This window comes from Strongylocentrotus purpuratus, unplaced genomic scaffold, assembly GCF_000002235.5.
Source record: "Strongylocentrotus purpuratus isolate Spur 01 unplaced genomic scaffold, Spur_5.0 spur5_scaffold_11, whole genome shotgun sequence".
Classification (NCBI taxonomy): Eukaryota; Metazoa; Echinodermata; class Echinoidea; order Camarodonta; family Strongylocentrotidae; genus Strongylocentrotus; species Strongylocentrotus purpuratus.
Genome location: NW_022145596.1, coordinates 19,735,594 through 19,753,968, shown reverse-complemented (window position 1 = coordinate 19,753,968; position 18,375 = coordinate 19,735,594). Strand labels below are relative to the sequence as shown.

General features: G+C 40.1%; 2 protein-coding genes across 2 annotated transcripts in view; one reads left to right on the top strand and one right to left on the bottom strand.

The window, feature by feature from the left end:
- LOC100891052 overlaps positions 1–8,282 on the bottom strand; it is a 36,740-nt gene extending 28,458 nt beyond the window's left edge. The window contains exons 1-2 of the mRNA XM_030980867.1: positions 7,873–8,282; positions 140–2,066 (exon numbers count right to left, since the gene is read on the bottom strand). Coding sequence (XP_030836727.1) covers positions 140–2,066; positions 7,873–8,101 — 2,156 coding nt within the window. The 5' untranslated portion in view covers positions 8,102–8,282. The remainder of the gene's footprint in view (positions 1–139; positions 2,067–7,872) is intronic.
- A 3,965-nt stretch (positions 8,283–12,247) lies between these two features.
- On the top strand, positions 12,248–16,216 carry LOC115922374 (uncharacterized protein K02A2.6-like). Its single transcript, XM_030981319.1, has one exon. The coding sequence runs from the start codon at positions 12,248–12,250 to the stop codon at positions 16,214–16,216; it is 3,969 nt and encodes a 1,322-aa protein (XP_030837179.1).
- The last annotated feature ends 2,159 nt before the right edge of the window (positions 16,217–18,375 follow it).

The window sequence follows — 18,375 nt, the reverse complement described above, 5'->3', positions numbered from 1 at the left end:
GACAGGTTCATTTAGTACATGATTCAATGAGAAACCATTTTCAAGGGAAACAACAAATGTGGCCTTTGTAGACAGGTGGTCACTAAAGCAGGTTTGACTGTAGATGTATTTTCAAAGGAATACAAATAATAAAGCTTACTTTGCAACAGTGCTTTTGCCGCTTCCTGGACATCCCCTCATGAGACAGAGCACCTTGCCTGGTGGCAGTGGTGGGATTTTCCTTGGACTTTGTGCAGGATACTCATGACGTTTCAGGTTGGTCTGTTGGATCACGGGCCATCTTGGTGGACCTAGGTACACTTCCTCCACATTTGTTGAGGTCAAAGGCTCCTCCGGCGAATCTGGGAGTTCGGTTATCGTCACGTTGGAGCGTGGAATGGTAGGTGATCTTAGGCGTGGTCCTTGGAAACTAAAGATGTTATGGGGAGGATATGCACTGTTTTTGGTAGCAGTTCCTGGAGGCATTTGAGCATAGAAAGCTCTGGAGTAGCCCTGATTTGGCCAGGGTTGGGATGATTTTTGGGGAGGTTGACCATCTTTGCGATATGTCCTGGGCAATAAACCTGGCGACATATTCCTCACAAAGAAGTGCGTTGTACCCATACCAAAACCGGGTGCAAAATTTGCATCATACACAAAGGGCTTGTGTGCATGTTTTCCATGTAAGTTTGTTGCAGCAGGAGAAGCATTTAATGGACTGTACTGTGAAGAGAACTGGTTATTCTCTACCTGCACAGGACCTTGTGGTATGTCACTTAATCTTTGCTGGGGTCTGGTCAAGGACATATCCACAGGACCTTGTCCTATTTCATTCCCAAAGAATCTTTCATCTGGCTGCTTTAAAGGTCTTTCCACAGAGAAAGGAGCATTTAAATTTTCTCCCCCTGGTGGGTACACATCATGAGACCTTTCTGTAGAGTTGTTCGGTTTGGCTAGCTGCTGACTCTTTAACAAGTTACTCCTTTCACTACTTGCTATGTCATGACAGCTGTCTCTTTCTGGCCTATCTCCTCTGTAACTTTCTGAATCTTCCTGGAAGCTGATATGCTTATCAATGTCTTTCTCAGAGTCTTCATCAGATGCATCATCTGTTTCGCCTTGCTCAGGGGTCAAATTATTCCAAAAGCTGACCGTTGCCTTGGGTCTAGCACTTGCCACTTCATCATTTCTATTCTCTGTGGCACTTAAAGTTGTGTAGTTTTTGGAAATGTTGCTCAAGTTAGGATTAGTGCTTGGGAGCCGTCTCTCAGGATCACCATTGTTGAGACTTGGGTTTTCTTGTGGCTTCTCACTTGATTCGGTTGGAGCTGTTCGAGGTGTCCCATGTGATAATGCTCTGGCTCCAGCCTCTTTTGATTCTGCTGCTTCATATCCTGCCTCTTTACTCTCTGACTCGTTCTTGGCATCCTCTGCAGGATAGGGTCCATCAGGTTTGTCTCTTTCATCATCAGACTGGCTTGGAGAACTACTCCCAGAGCTTCCACTGCTACTAGACAATCCTCCAACAAGTCGATCATCTGTGGCACTGTATACAGGAAGGCGTGAGTGTAGTGATTTAAATTGAACTTTGGATGATTCCGCCCTCTCTTTTTCCTCTTCCTTGACACCCACCTCCAACACCATCTCTGCAATTGCACGGAGATTTCCAAGCTCCTTCAGTTTGTTCCTGTCCCCAGTGTCTCGGTAGGCCAACAGACCTGCTGTAACCTTCTCAACGGACTCTTCCGAGAATGTATTCCGGTCTAGATCCTTGGCCATGGATATGGCAAAGTCCAGACCGTTGATTCTATGTGGCAAGCTTATGTCATCAAGACCGACACCATTTGCGGAGGACAAGGGACGTTTCGCATCAGTGCCAGACCCTGCAACAGTTTCACCTGGAGTGACATGGTGTGGCAGGTACAAGCCATTCGGAAAGCCATCCACGTCCTCAGACTCGTCACTATCTTCGCTTCTACTGTAGCTGACAAGGTCTCTAGGTTTCTCTGGCAAATGGCTCATATCAGATGCAGCAGGATTGGATGCATCACCAGCCAGCTTGAAAAGAGTCTCTAAAGCATTGTCAACTGAAAAGATAAATGAAAAACAATTCTTTTGCTGATTACAAATCCTCAATTCACTATATTGATAGGAGATTGAATGAAATCTCAATTGAAGAATAGTTGAATACATACAATAAATATAATAAATATAAGGAAAAAAAAATTAAATTAATTAATAAAAAGCCCATAGCAGCTCTGGTGAAGTGTTAAAAAACAATCTTAAGAAATATCTGTTTAATTTAGCTTATAATTGATTACCATTACCTTTCATGTCTGTACCTTTCCTATTGCACCTTTGTATATATTTATCATGTATTTCATCTTTTGCACAAGCTGCGCCTTGAGCATTTGATTGTCAAGTAGATTTGTTACCTTACACATCTTGTGTATCATTATTATTATTAAAGAATAATTGAATACTGAATGAATAAATTAATAGGTAAAACAAATAAATAAATAAATAAATAAATAAATAAATAAATAAATAACAAAAGTCACATGAACAAAAACAACCAAATGTACCATTTTCACTGTACATGTACATGTATGTAAGCTTTGTGCCTACATTGTAAGTGATCTACACGAATAGTACTTTTAAAGCTTGCCTTTATTACATGTACTCCACTGAAAACCAAATCTTTGTACTCTCCCTAGAGATGACAAATGATTTATAGACATGTATGCTATTATATTGTTGTAAACAAATGGGTCTTGGTTATCTAATTCCTCTTTTTTTGTGACAACACTTCATGCACAGATTGCTCAAGGTTTTTTATATGTTTAATTGTTAATGATTCGCCGCAAATTAGTTTTTCATCTTTTATCAATGTGAAATTGTGAATAGGAAGATATTTTGATGTACATTTTGATTCTTTGAAAATAAACGAAAGAAAAGTTGTAGCTGTTGGGCTACATGTACATACATGTACCATGTACATGTACAGCATTTGTATATCAATACATGAACAAAGACAACCTAGTAATTACATTTATAAATGTACTAAGTACATGTAAACCACAAATTTGGGGAATCATACTGTTTAAAAGTACCACTATATACACATTATGCAAAAATGTGGATAAATGCTGAATAACATAGACTAATGAATTTTTCATGAAAACCTATTATCATGGGGATTTCAGACAAAAACACCCACACTTTGTTATACACAAAAACCTATTGTCACAGGGATTTCCAACAAAAACACCCACATTTGACAAATTCACATTTTCTCACTGGCCACCCCCAAACTACATCCTGCACATGGATATCAAAGCATGGTTTAATAATTAATACATACAAAATTTGCCTAGATATTTAAATCTAGTCTTTTGAATTCACATTTTACATGTATGTACTAGTAAGTACTGGGGAATCCCGATCTTCTGCACGACAAACAACATTGTACCGGAGGTTACTCATCGACCTCTGCTCTTACACATTTGCCTTTACAATGTGTACATGTACATGTATGGCATGGGGAATCCCCCAGATGTCTCCTGATCATACACAAGGGTGTTAACATTAACATGGCGAATATGGTGTGACAACATTGATACACTACAGTATTGTGTGTGTGTTTGTGTATGTACAGATAATGATAGGCAATTATGTACACTGTACATACACAACGTAATATTTGGTTCTTGTATACAGTACAGGGAATAATTTTCCTCAAATTTTTTGATTAGCAATTTCAGCCGATGGATAAATATTTCAAATGCAATTCTGTACATTTCTATGGAAGAAAACTGCTACACAAAAGATATTTTGTATAGCAGTCATGCAAAAATGCATAGCAAATTGCGATGCGATACCAGGAAAATTATTCCCTGCAGTAGCACTCATGTCTGTTTTACATGACGCTCCTGGTGCTCCACAATTGTTGCCTCAGCATCAGTATGGCTACCATTATGGCACCCTAGAATTGCACTTCCGGTAATTGGACTACAAATACTTCCAAATCATGACTCAGCTTGCTTCATCATGCTTCATGATGCAATATTTTTATTGAAAGTTTGAAACATATGGTACTAAAAACAGATGGGCATTGTGAAATATTTGATAATTCTCCATTCTTCACCATCAAGTGTATAGTCCTACATGCCTATTCCACATATTTGTTTAATCATATTGTATTTCACCAGGGAAAATAATATTTAACAAATTTCTGGGGTTTTAGGAGTTTAATTACGGTCAGATGAGCCTATTTTTGTACCTTATTTGGGACACGGGCAGGACACTAATTGGCGTGGGGTCTGTCCGGGGGGAGACCCCAGTACCTCAGGGGTATTAGGCATTAAATTATCGTCAGTTGAACATATTGTCAGCCTTATGCCAAAAGGGCCTTAACCCGATTTTGGGGGTTATTGAGTTATTAAAGGTAATACAAAGTTTTGGTATGGGGTCATGAATTTGGTTCAAATGAACATATTAGAAGCATATGCGATCCTACAATATTCAGTGATCGTTGTCGCGGTTAAAATCGAGTCTAAAGTTAGGAAATTGGAAATAATGTACTCTCTATGTGTATAGCTCCCTCTCAAGGCCAAGATATTAATTAAGCTAGAAAACAATGTTTCTTGACTAAAATCGACCGATTGGCTATTCCCGATTGGAAATCATATATCACAACTACATTTTCTGAGATTTTCATGGTCGCAGCTACTATTGTACGGCCGTAGGCGCTATTTGTAATTTATCCAAATTTACCGGGAGCACCGGTAAATTGTTATATTCACTTTTTCTCGAAAGCAGAAGTGTTTTAGGGACTAAATTTTCTAGGGCTTCTAATGCATCCACAGGGGCATCCAAATATATCAAAATTGTAAAGAATCACTATCCACCCAATTTTCAAAATTTCCCAAAACTTTGTATTACCTTTAACATCACCTTGTAGATTTCAACATTCTCTTTAAAATGATGTGCTTCACTTGTTGAAATTCGATTTATTTATGAAGATAATTATGAATTTCAAAAGGGCCTTAACGCGTATCTCATCTTTTTCCTTACGCCAAAAGGGCCTTCACCTACACGGCAAATCTGTTATCAATGACAGATTATTTAGTAATTTCCATTTAATTCAATAATATCAGTAGAAACACCATTAAAAACATGATTAGTCTACAATAGACACAATGTACTTAAAATAATCACTGAAAGTATATGTCATGAATTTAGATCATGAAATCTGAGTGAGATTTAAATTAGGTGTAGATGCACGAAATGCGACCGACTCGTTAAAATACGCAGATGTCAACATATGGGACAGTGATGAAAATAAACAACGAAAAAGGTGTCCTAAATGTACGATCTCTAACAAATAACTTTACCAAACGCTGCTTATATTAATAAAAATATTCAGATATATCAAAAATACTTTTTCTTACATTTTAATCAATCAATTTTATCAGTTTTCGTGATCCAGTAGCCGTACATGTGGGAGGGGCTTTCTGGCAAACCAAAGGTGTTGCGAAACAAGAAAATTTCTTAATGCCAGAAGGGTGCTAACTATGCGTGCATACTTTTGGCATAACGCCGCGTAGGTGACGCTCCTTTTGGCACAATGCCGAGTAGGTTACGGCCCTTCTGGCATAAATACGCTACATTCAAGCCTTATGCCAAAAAGGCCCTAACATGTTTTTTGCACATATGTAAAACATAAAACTTAACACATTTATTGAAATTGGCTTCAAACACAAAAAAACGACCACAAACTTTTGATTATTAGAGAGGCCAAAACTTTAAACGTGATTATCTCGGAATGGCCAAAAGCAGTTAAGGCCCTTTTGGCATAAGGCCGACGATATTTTGATACATATTTTGTGGCACTGGCAGGTCACTATTCTTTCTATCCTTCTATTCTCCTAAATATACTTTTTCAAAAAAAGTGTGGGGGGGGGGGGGGCAAATGGGACATAGTCCCTTTAAGGCTCAGATGGCTCTCCATAATATTTAAAGGTAAAGACCAGTATTGGGAACGCGCCAATTTAAAAAAATGAAATGGAAGCTCTCATTACCAATCATGTGAAAGAATATGTTTTGACTAATACATGATGATAAAAAATTTGCCGGGAAACCGCCTACTAATTTATATATTTGGTAAATTTGTTTCTCTCATGGACTGTGAGAGATATAGGGTAGTCCCATATACATCTTTCTGTGTATAGTGCTTGTAACTACGAAGAATGGGCCAAATTTCTTATCATTTTGATTATTCCAGAACCTTGCAGATGCTAGATGCTAGATGATCAACCTTTTCTGATCGATTCCACAACGTTTCTTTCACAATGCAATCGCATTACCATAACTGGTCTTTACCTTTAAGTCCAACGAAGAGTAAAGTTTGACTTAGAATCTTTGTGAAACACCCCCCTGCATCTTTAACAATAACATCCGTCCAGGTTACTGAACAGATGTAATCAGTGATCAATGAAGATCATTTGTGATTTGCCATGTTTGATTGAACTAGAATCTATAATACTACCATAGATCTACTAGAAGTAGAAGAGAGATTAGGCCTAGATTCTCTAGGGTCTACATAATCATGATAATCAGGATAATCAAATCAAAACTAAAGATCTGGGGCCGTATTTTTAACCCTGTGTTATCTCTAATATTGTTGTATCTTTGGAGATAAGACAAAGTTGGTATTCTGAACATTGTTGTAACTTTTGTGTTATCTTTTGTTGTATCTTTTCTCTCATCTTATTGGCCGCGCCTGCGCTCATACATTGTACTTTGGCGCGCTTGAAATTGTGCGTATTATTAATAAAGTGGCGTTTAATCCTCATTTGCATATGCGCACGAGAGATAATATGTCGAGATAATTGGCATTCTGAAGGTTGTTGTATCTTTTATCTCATCTTATCTTGCATGGTATTTACAACAATATTTACAACAGGTAGGGGGTTGTTGTATCTTTCGTGGTGATATAATGGCGGCAATATTTCTTGCCCAGAACCAACTTCGTGCCAATAGAAGAGTTAGAAGAAGATTATGTGGTGATGAGAACTTTCTAATAAATTACATGCTAGGATATGACGATTTTAGTGCTCTCATCTCAACCAATATAGTGAAAGCGTGATTTGTCTTCATGATCCACATGCCACAGCGCATATGATGACGCGCGTATTAAGTGCTCAAATAACTAATTACGCCAAGATTAGTATGCGCTAGGCGCATCTTCAGATATGGCATAAAGTATTCCTATTGGTTGACCTACTTATCTTCCTCTTCTTCTTCTTCCAGTAAAGTACAGACCGCCGTTGGCGTATTATCGTACTTGTGCTTGTCGAGTGCCCAGATGAATAGTGCAAGTGAAAAAATCTCACTACAAGTTGTTACTATGTGCGGCTAAAAAACAGGAGAGGCTTAACGAAGCCTAATTTGCTGCACCCCCTGCTTGAAGATCACTAAGGAGGTGCTGTTGACTATAGTCGGGAGAGGGAGTTCCATAGTCTGATCGCATCAGGAAAGAATGTCTTTTGATACGTTTGGGTTCTGGCGAAGGGGACTTGAAACTTGTCTGGATTATCATCCTTATAATTATATAAAACAGATTTTGATTGGTAGGGTCCATACAAATGGGCGTGTCAAGAGTGGTCAAAGATAAGAAGATAGAGGCGGTCCTTCAAGAGATAACACAGGGATAAAATGATGTTCAGAATACCAACTTACAACAATATTAGTGCTGAGTTATCTCTGGAAGATACAACAAAAGATAACACAAAAATACCACCCCTGATAATCAGTGATAATTAAATATGAAGTAGATCTAGGCCTAGTCCCTGACTGAGAACAAGATACCCCATACACAGATATAGTTACCATTATAGTTGCAGTCCTCCATAATCATGTGAACCAAGACAGCATCTAGTTTGCCTTCAAACATATCTTGCAACTGCTGAAGACTCTGTGCGCGGGTTTCCTCCTTGTCGACCTTTTTTCTGCCTTTCCCTCCTGCGGGCCCAGCCCCAGCGTTCTTCGCATGCTTCGCATGCTTGCTGGAGGCCTCACTACCACCGCCTTGTTTCCCGGGTTTCTTCTTTCGTGGCATGTTATTGTTCCTCAGAGTGCCTATCAATTTAAGTTCCAGACATCAATGCCGTATCATGTTTTCTAACAGACAGCCATTACAGTTAGGTCTACGTGATATATAACGGGGTCTTATCTCATGATCTGCTCATATTATGATGGTTCTAATTCCGGAGCGCGAGCCGTATGTATGTCTTGCGTAATTCGTGTTCAATGTTTTTAGTTGAATAGCCCCATCTCTTGACCAGCAAAAACATCGCGTTTGATTTCAGATTGATTGGTCTAGTTTTAGTTTTAAAGATATATTTTTTTATATTGTACAAATATTTTGGACTTAACATAAATTGCAAAAATAAAAAGGAAACAAAGACAAAAGTACATTTTCATAAACTGTTTAGAAAAACATTTTCATATATTATAATCAAGAATATTGAAAACTTGAGAGATTATTTTGGCAAATCATTCGATAAACATCATCCAGGGGCCCGATTCTCGAAACCATACTATACGGCTAACTTCTTGACTAAATCAGCGTTAGTAAGCTACTTAAACAGGGAGTTATCGTTTTTTCATTATTTGAAAATGCCAAAAATGTCGTGTTTATACTTGGCTTCTGGTTCTGGTTCTGGTGGGCTACTGCATAAACTCCTCAGCTGGGATGTAATATGCATGCGCAGTCCACTGAGCATAGTATCCAATACTTAATTTCTGAAGTGGGCTCTAGCAATTATTTCGCCCATGTTGAGCTTTTGTAAGGTATTTTTAAAGGCTCCAAGGGTGGGGGTATTTCTAGCATGGGTCGGGAGAAAGTTCCATTCGGGGAATATCCTGGGATATAGAGAGTGTTTATAACAGTCCTTTACAGCGGATAACTTCTTGAATGATACTAGACCGTATTTTTGTAGATACCCCTACTCTGTGATATGATATCATTTTATATCTACATGTATGTTCAACAAATGACCTATATCATATGCCCATGATTATTGCTACCGCAGATTGTAATGCGGCTTCACATACATCTAATAAATACAACAAGTTGTTCATATTTGAGTTCTACAAAATCCAGCCTCAAGAAGACTCTTATTATAAATCATAATTAGTGTCCAACACTTTACATGGTGGCAGCGGTGCCAGGACTTTGCTAGACCATTTTGAGTGCAGGTGGAGCCCGGATTTGGATTTTATGGACAATTTAAGCACCGTTTACCGGCCAGGCCTAGGTTGGGATTTCGTTTACGCGCATCGACCCCCTGTGCTAATTTGGCTCGTGTGTATATGCGGTATGGAACTGACTAGCACGTACGAAAAATTACGCGCGCTAACCGCGGAGGAATTTTGAACGGAACAGTGTGAGTCGATTGTTTACATTGTGAATGACGGAAACTTCGCGATTTGAGCAAGTTAGTTTTCCTCTACAACGATTTTGGACTGATATTCCGCTGAGATGAATTTTGAACTGAGAAAGGTGAAGCTCTGTACAGGTCAGCGATATATTTGAGGGACGTTTGAGTACTGCAGAAAACGACACTGATTATTTGGTGAGTCGCAAATATGAGATTTTAAACCCCATACGAACTGAGACCGAGTGAGCCTATCGTCCGATAGCACAGCACTGATCGAGAAGTGATTATTTGCCCTACATTCAGGACCAGCTTGATGCGGAGGCAGAACCAGAGCCTAGAGGCTCGCCAGGAGCAGAGCCTAGAGGCTCGTCAGGAGCAGAGCCTAGAGGCTCGACCGGGACCGGGAACAGTACAGTACAGCTAGGGCGCTATACTCCCAGCCCTGCATTTTGGTTTGGAACTGAGCCACACGGACTCGGAGCTCATCGGGAGGATCGACGACGTCGCTGGAGCTGGACACCTCGATCGACACCTAGTCTCCCAGGACCAAAATCCAATTGAAACCAGTTGAAATCTCCAACTGGTTTCAATTGGTTTCAACTGGTTTCAATTGGTTTCAATTGGTTTCAATTGGAATAGAAAATTTCCAGTTGAAACCAATTGCCGAACTGGAAAATATTGTTATGGGTACTCATTTCCAGTTCAAACCAATAAGAAGTGCAACTGGAACCAGTAAGGTAATTTTTCCAGTTACTCAATTGGTTCCAGTTAGAAGTCATTTCCAGTTACCCAACTGGTTCCAGTTAGAAGTTCAACTGGAAACATTAAGATGATTTTCCTGTTACTCAATTGGTTCCAGTTAGAATTCATTTCCAGTGGCCAACTGGTTCCAGTTAGCATTCATTTCCAGTTAGAAGTCATTTCCAGTTACCCAACTGGTTCCAGTTAGAAGTCATTTCCAGTTACCCAACTGGTTCCAGTTAGCATTCATTTCCAGTTAGAAGTCATTTCCAGTTACCCAATTGGTTCCAGTTAGAATTCATTTCCAGTTACCCAACTGATTCCATTTAGAATTCATTTCCAGTTACCCAACTGGTTCCAGTTAGCATTCATTTCCAGTTAGAAGTCATTTCCAGTTACCCAACTGGTTCCAGTTAGAAGTCATTTCCAGTTACCCAACTGGTTCCAGTTAGCATTCATTTCCAGTTAGAAGCCATTTCCAGTTACCCAACTGGTTCCAGTTAGAATTCATTTCAGTTACCCAACTGGTTCCAGTTAGAAGTCATTTCCAGTTACCCAACTGGTTCCAGTTAGCATTCATTTCCAGTTAGAAGTCATTTCCAGTTACCCAACTGGTTCCAGTTAGAATTCATTTCCAGTTACCCAATTGGTTCCAGTTAGCATTCATTTCCAGTTAGAAGTAATTTCCAGTTACCCAACTGGTTCCAGTTAGAATTCATTTCCAGTTACCCAATTGGTTCCAATTGGAAATATTTCCAGTTACCCAACTGGATCCAATTGAAACCAGTTAATTTGCATATTATATGCTTGTGTGAAGATCAATGTTTTATGTAATTTATTTTGATTTACAATGTACTTATTAATTAGTTTTCATTTGCAAGTAATGCATTTGTTTTAGATAAATATAAAGATTAATTAGCAATGATAAGCATGTTCATTAGTAATATATTTTTGTAATTACACAGATTAAAAGTTGATTAGTAAAACACTAACCATGTACAAAATACATCAAATACAAACATATATAATGGCAATGCCTTCCTTGTTAAGTATATTATATGGTCTGCATATTATAATGCCCTTTACATTGTACTTAATGTAGACACATATAACAATGTTTCTGTGTTGACATGAGCGATAATTAGTGCAAGAGCTAATTAACTCATAACTAATTAAGTTTATGCCATCTGTAAGTTTCAATTGGATCCAATTGAAACCAATTGAAACCAGTTGAAACCAGTTGAAGCCAACTGGTTTCAATAGGGAAATTGGAACAATTGGTTCCAGTTGAAACCAGTTAGGCAACTGGAACCAGTTGGCAATTGGTTTCAACTGGTTTCAATTGGAACCAGTTGGCAATTGGTTTCAACTGGTTTCAATTGGAACCAGTTGGCAACTGGTTTCAATTGGAACCAGTTGTTCCAATTTCCCTATTGAAACCAGTTGGCAACTGGTTTCAATTGGTTTTGCTCCAATTGGTTTCAACTGGATTTTGGTCCTGGGCTACATACTATAAACCTATATGAGAGTGAAACCTGGGAATACAGATCTCCGTGGAATAAGATATGAACTTGAACTGAGAGACACTAGATTTTAATCAAGATTCAACATTTTGAAATAATGGACGCTTTGCTGAATTCATTATTTGCACATGTTTGAATAGAATGGTTGAATCACCAACCTGACCAGGATCATTTAATGTGAGTAAATCCATGGATAGTATTGAAGGACCGGCTTATATTTAATAGAGACATGGAAGAGTTGGACTGGCAAAGGAATAAATTGCTCTGGAATTGTATTATTGATGATGTTTGTTGCGATGCAGTATAACAAATGCCATAGATATTTTGTCTCATTGCAGTATTGATAACACAGGATAGGGTACGTGTAAATTTTAATGTAACCCTACTCCTATTTGTATATTAGGATAAGGCACACTATATGACCTTACTCCTTTATGTATAAGGCTGAATATGACTAGACTCTAGACCCTAGTAGTAGTTGTTTTTTATGTGACTTAGACTTCTAGGCTATATTAGATTTTATTGGCTGTTACAAAGTCACACACACAAACAAACAACATGGGAGAGATGACAGGAATCAACCCTCCCTGCATGGATTGGGCATCCAAAGATTTGCCGACTGAATTTAGAAATTTTCAATACTATTGTGAGTTGATATTTTCAGGGCCGCTTAACAAGAAGTCTGACCAAGAGAAATGTACATACATCCTGTTGTGGCTGGGTCAAGAGGGTATCAGGATTCACAAATCCTGGGGAAAGGACTTCAAGACCCCAGCTGAGGTCTTCGAAGCTTTCATAAAACATTTCGAACCAAAGACCAATTTCCGTCTGGCAAGATTTCAGCTGCAGAAATTGGCACAGGAACCAGCCGAAGCCATAGACGACTTCATGGCCAGATGCAAAATACAAGCACAAAAATGCAAGTTTGCGGACATTGAACTTGAAGGTCGCCTCATAGAACAGATCGTCATTGGCACCTCAAGCAAGAAGGTACAGCAAACATTGTTGGCCAAGGATGAGAAACTGACGTTAAATACAGCTTTGGACATCGCCAGAACCCAGGAGGCAACTGAGGCGGATATGAAACTCCTTCATGGTCAAGCCGTCAACGTTGATATGACGAAGCAACATATCCAAAGGAAGAAACAGTGCTCATTCTGTGGACTGAACCATCCACCGAGGAAGTGCCCTGCTTATGGCACCAAATGCAGAAACTGTGATAAAATGCATCACTGGGAGAAATGCTGCCGACTGAAGAAACAGGAACAAGAATCTAAACAGCAGTGGCAAAGGAAACAAGAAGCTACAAAGACATATCCGAAAAGGTCGCAAGCACAGAGATCAAAGAGACTCCATGAGATGAAAGAAGAGGAAGAAACAGAAGAAACTGACGACATGCGGTTTGAGACCATCTGTGTAGACCAGATCAGAAAGAACGAAGCCTTCGCTGTGATCGGAGTTGAGATCGGAAGAGGACCAGCGACTCTAAAAGCCAAAGTTGACACAGGATCTGAAGGGAACATTCTTCCATTACGCATTTATCAGAAGATGTACCCTGATCGCGTGGACTCTAATGGGGAACCTATCACAGGAAAGCTAAGAAAGTCACCGATAACGATAACAGGCTATGGTGAAAAGAGTGTTATTCCACAAGTAGGCCTACATACGCTGAGCTGTAACCACCAGGACAGACAAGCAAATGGAGAATTCTTTGTGGTGAAGACTCAAAGACCAGCCATCCTTGGACTTGAGTTGTGCCTGGATCTAGGATTAGTAGTCTTGAATTGCAGTCTGATGGAGAGCCATGATAGTCCCATCAAAGATAGAGAGCATTTGAAGACTTTGTATCCCGATAGATTTGATGGAATCGGAAAATTTGATGGGAAATACCACATCGTGATCGACAAAGATGCGGCTCCTGTGATACATGCAGTTCGACGATGCCCGATAGGCATAAAGGATGACATCAAGAAAGAGCTTGATGAGATGGAGAGTCTTGAAGTGATAGAAAGTGTCACTAAGCCAACAGACTGGGTATCAAGCTTGGCATACACCCAGAAGCCCAATGGAAGATGGAGAATTTGCCTTGACCCAAAAGACTTAAATAAGGCAATCAAGAGAAGCCATATGCCGATGCCAACCATTGAAGAAGTTCGACACCAGTTTGAAGGAGCAACAGTGTTCAGTACCCTGGATGCCAGACATGGATATTGGGCTATACAGCTAGATGAAGAATCAAGCCATTTGACGACCTTCAATAGTCCCTTTGGTCGTTACCGTTTCAAAAGACTACCTTTTGGCTTGTGTGTTTCTCAGGACGTGTTCCAGCAACGAATGAATCAAATACTAGAGAAATGTCCTGGAGTCATAGGAATGGCCGATGACATAGCAGTCGTAGGAAAGACGGCAGTGGAACATGACGCCAACTTACACAATCTGATGCGCGTCGCAAAGGAGCATGGACTCGTCCTGAACTGGAACAAATGCCACATCAAGCAAGACCGAGTGAGATTCTATGGCCTTGTCTTCAGCAAAGATGGAGTGCAACCAGACCCACAGAAGACAGCAGCCATATCAGCCCTGAACGCACCACAGAACGTGACAGAACTCCGAGAGTTCCTAGGCATTGTGACCTACATGTCACCATTCATTCCAAGACTTGCCTCACTGACTGCACCACTTCGGGAACTTGTGAAGAAAGATGTGATATATAGCTGGACTGAATCACATCAGAAGGTGTTTGAGACCATCAAAGATATGATCTGCAAGGAGACCACACTTGCTTACTTTGATCCAAAGAAACCTGTTGTCCTAGAAGTAGATGCATCGATGAAAGGCGTTGGAGCAGCCCTCACACAGGAAGGGAGACCAATAGCGTTTGCCTCAAAGTCCCTCACAGACACCGAGCAGCGATACGCTAACATTGAGAGAGAGATGCTAGCAGTTGTCTACGCATGTGAAAAGTTTCACACGTTCGTCTTCGGCAGAAGTTTCACTATCCTCTCAGATCACAAACCACTAGAGATGATCACTCTCAAGAACCTTGGAGCTGCACCACCAAGACTACAAAGACTACTGCTCAGACTCCAAGGGTATGACATGACAGTGAAATATAAACCTGGAAAGGAGATGCTTCTGTCTGATGCCATGTCAAGACTTAATCCTCTGCCTCCTGAGTCTCGTGAAATGCACATGAAAGTTGACTTTGTAATGTTCTCAGACAAGAAGCTACTGGAGATCCGCACCGCAACATCAGAGGACTGTGAGCTTTGCATCCTGAGAGATGTAATCCTAGAGGGATGGCCAGAAGAAAGGCGTAAACTTGACAAAAGCCTGATTAAATACTGGCCATACAGGGACGAGATGTCCATTGAAGACGGGATTATCCTGAAAGGTTCAAGAATTGTCATCCCCAAATGCCTGACAAAGGAATACCTGAACAAGCTACATGAGGGACATCAAGGCATCATCAAATGCCAACTGAGAGCAAAGAGCTGTATCTTCTGGAATGGCATAAATCAGGAGATCGAGATGATGGTACGGAAATGTTCTGTATGTCAAGAATATGGGAACTCCCTGCCATCAGAGACTCTGCAGCCACATGAAATTCCTGTCAGACCTTGGCAATTTGTCACAACTGACCTCTTCACACTTGATGGAAGAGAGTACCTTCTTGTTGCTGACGTATACTCAAAGTATCCAATTGTAAAGCAGTTACCACAGCAAGCAACAAGTAGTGCTGTCATCAGACTGCTTAAGGAAATCTTCTCTGAACAAGGAACCCCCGAGAGACTAATGAGCGACAATGGACCTCAATACAATAGTGCCATATTCGTAGAGTTTGCCAGAGACTGGAATTTCCAACATGTAACCTCAAGCCCGAGATATCCACAATCCAATGGATTTATAGAGAGGCAAGTACAAACTGTCAAGAACACCATGAAGAAAGCTAAGAGAGATAACATAGGCGTCAACAAGGCATTGCAATGCCTGAGAGCCACTCCATTGGACAGCCATCTACCATCTCCAGCAGAGCTGTTACTGGGGAGGAAGATCCAAACCAACATACCGACCAGAATTCGGAACCAGTCACCCCAAAAGGATGACATCTACCAGAGACTGCAGACCAGGCAGGATGACCAGAAGAAATACTTTGACGACAAGCACGCTACCAACCTTCCCCCACTACACAAAGGACAAGAAGTCAGAATCCAAAATCAAGAGACTGGTAGATGGGACAGAGGAAAGATCACAAACAGGAGACCAGAACCAAGGTCATATGAAGTAGAGACATCATCAGGTTACACTCTGCGACGAAATCGTAGGCACATCAAACCAACCCAAGAGAGGGACAGCATGGAACAAAACCATCAACATGCTAGTGATAGACATAATGATGTACACGACCAGCAGAATGCACAAACAGAACAAACACAATGCAAACCAGACACACCATCGAATCACCACCAACCATACACCACCAGATCAGGTCGTACTATTAAGAAACCAGAGAGATACGATATGTAAAATATTGATATGGTTGGAGATAATTCAAATAATTGTTGTCTTTTGCTTTCTTTAACAATGTTTACAAGGTTTTGAGTAATTAGATTTAAAGAGACATATTGAATATGTCATGTTTTGTTTATTAATTAAGTTTATTGCATTATAAAGCAAGATGATAACTGAAGTCTGATCAAAACATTTTAGATAAATAAGCAAACAATTCGCATTCAAATGAAAAACAAATGTGATAGAATTTTCAAATTGTTTTTGGTGAAAAAACAACAACAAACAAACAAAGAAAGGGACGAAATTGTAAGTTCATATTAGCACAAGTTTAATTTCTTAAGCAAAGAATTTTAAAAAGATATTTTAAACAGTATGGATCTAAATATGAAATTAAGTTTTCATTGAGAAGAGGGATTGTGATATGATATCATTTTATATCTACATGTATGTTCAACAAATGACCTATATCATATGCCCATGATTATTGCTACCGCAGATTGTAATGCGGCTTCACATACATCTAATAAATACAACAAGTTGTTCATATTTGAGTTCTACAAAATCCAGCCTCAAGAAGACTCTTATTATAAATCATAATTAGTGTCCAACACTTTACATACTCCAGATGACCTGTTTTGGTAGTGGTCAGTATCAACGGCAATTAAGTTGTGGATGGATTTGTAGAGGAAAGTCAACCTCTGGGCTGCTCTTCTGTGCTCCAATGGTTGCCATTTCAGATAGGAGATCATCTCAGAGACGCTGCTCCGGCGTTCACGACGGTTCAAGACGAAAGACTTGCAGCACGTCGTTGAACTCCTTCGAGTTGTTTTTATGTATTCCTTCTGATAAGGGTCCCAAACTGAGGCACAGTACTCAAGTCGTGGCCTGACGAGAGTTTTATACACTGCTTTTACTTTGGGAGAGCAGCTAAAGAGGTTTCTCCGAAGTAATCCAAGCATCCGATTAGCCCTTGATGTAACATTTTGGATGTGATTTGCCCAGCTGAGTTTACTGTCAAGTTCTACCCCCAAATATGTGTGCTTGAGTACGACTTCCAAAACGGAATCCCCCATTCGATACTGTGTTTCGATTATCTTCTTTTTGTGAGTAACATGCATTGCATAACATTTTGTTTTGTTGAATTTCATTTGCCAGCGTTGTTCCCAAGCAACCAGGCGATTGATGTCTCTCTGTAAATCAAGACTATCTTGGTTGCTCTTTATCTGCCGATACATGATGCAATCGTCGGCAAAAAGTCGGACTTCTGACGTTATTCCGTCAGATATGTCGTTTATGTACATGAGAAACAGCAAAGGGCCTAAGACAGTGCCCTGCGGTACTCCTGACGTGACGTGTATGGAAGATGAGGAGGCACCATCAAGAACCGTAACGTGTTGAGATCTTTTTGTAAGGAAGTTTTTAATCCATATGTGCAAAGATCCTTGGATTCCGGCATGATGAAGTTTTAGGAGGAGTCTCTCATGTGGGACCGAAGCGCGGAAGCTTTTACGTTTCTTTAATCATTAGAGAAAGAAAACGATTCGTTGTACCGTTCTCGACTTTAATTCTCATCTAAATTTAGTTTTTTCCTTCCCCCCTCCCTCCCGCGCGAAGCGCGGAAGCTATTACGTTTCATTAAATCATTAGAGAAAGAAGACGATTCGTTGAACCGTTCTCGACTTTTAATCCTCATCTGAATTCAGTTTTTCCCTTCCCCCCCCCCCTCCCTCCCGCGCAAAGCGCGGAAGCTTTTACGTTTCATTAAACCATTAGAGAAAGAAGACGATTCGTTGTACCATTCTCGACTCTTAATTTCTTTAAAAAGGGGGTGGGTTTTTTTCTCTCTCTCTTTGGACTCCTGAGAAATGTAAAAAGGGGGTTATAAAATATCTTGAATATCATAGAAAAATTGATCAAATCCCGGGATCAAATTCCTGAAATTCCTGCTAGCTTAGAAAGCTCATTCAGGATTATTTCATTTTGAAAATTAAAAGCATTGCCCCTCAGTCCCCCTCGATCGACTATAGAGCTCACCTGAAGTCGGGGGGGGGGGGGTTGTGGTACATTTAGCAGTGATCCGGATTTTTTTTTTTTTTTTTTTGGTTTTTTTTTGTTTGGGGGGGGGGGGGGTCTCCAAGGTAGGAAAAGCCAGCGAAAAGCCGGCGAAAGGGGGA

What these genes read in the sequence shown, in the direction of transcription:
- LOC115922374 (XM_030981319.1), top strand. Translation starts at nt 12,248, where the DNA reads ATGGGAGAGATGACAGGAATCAACCCTCCCTGCATGGATTGGGCATCC.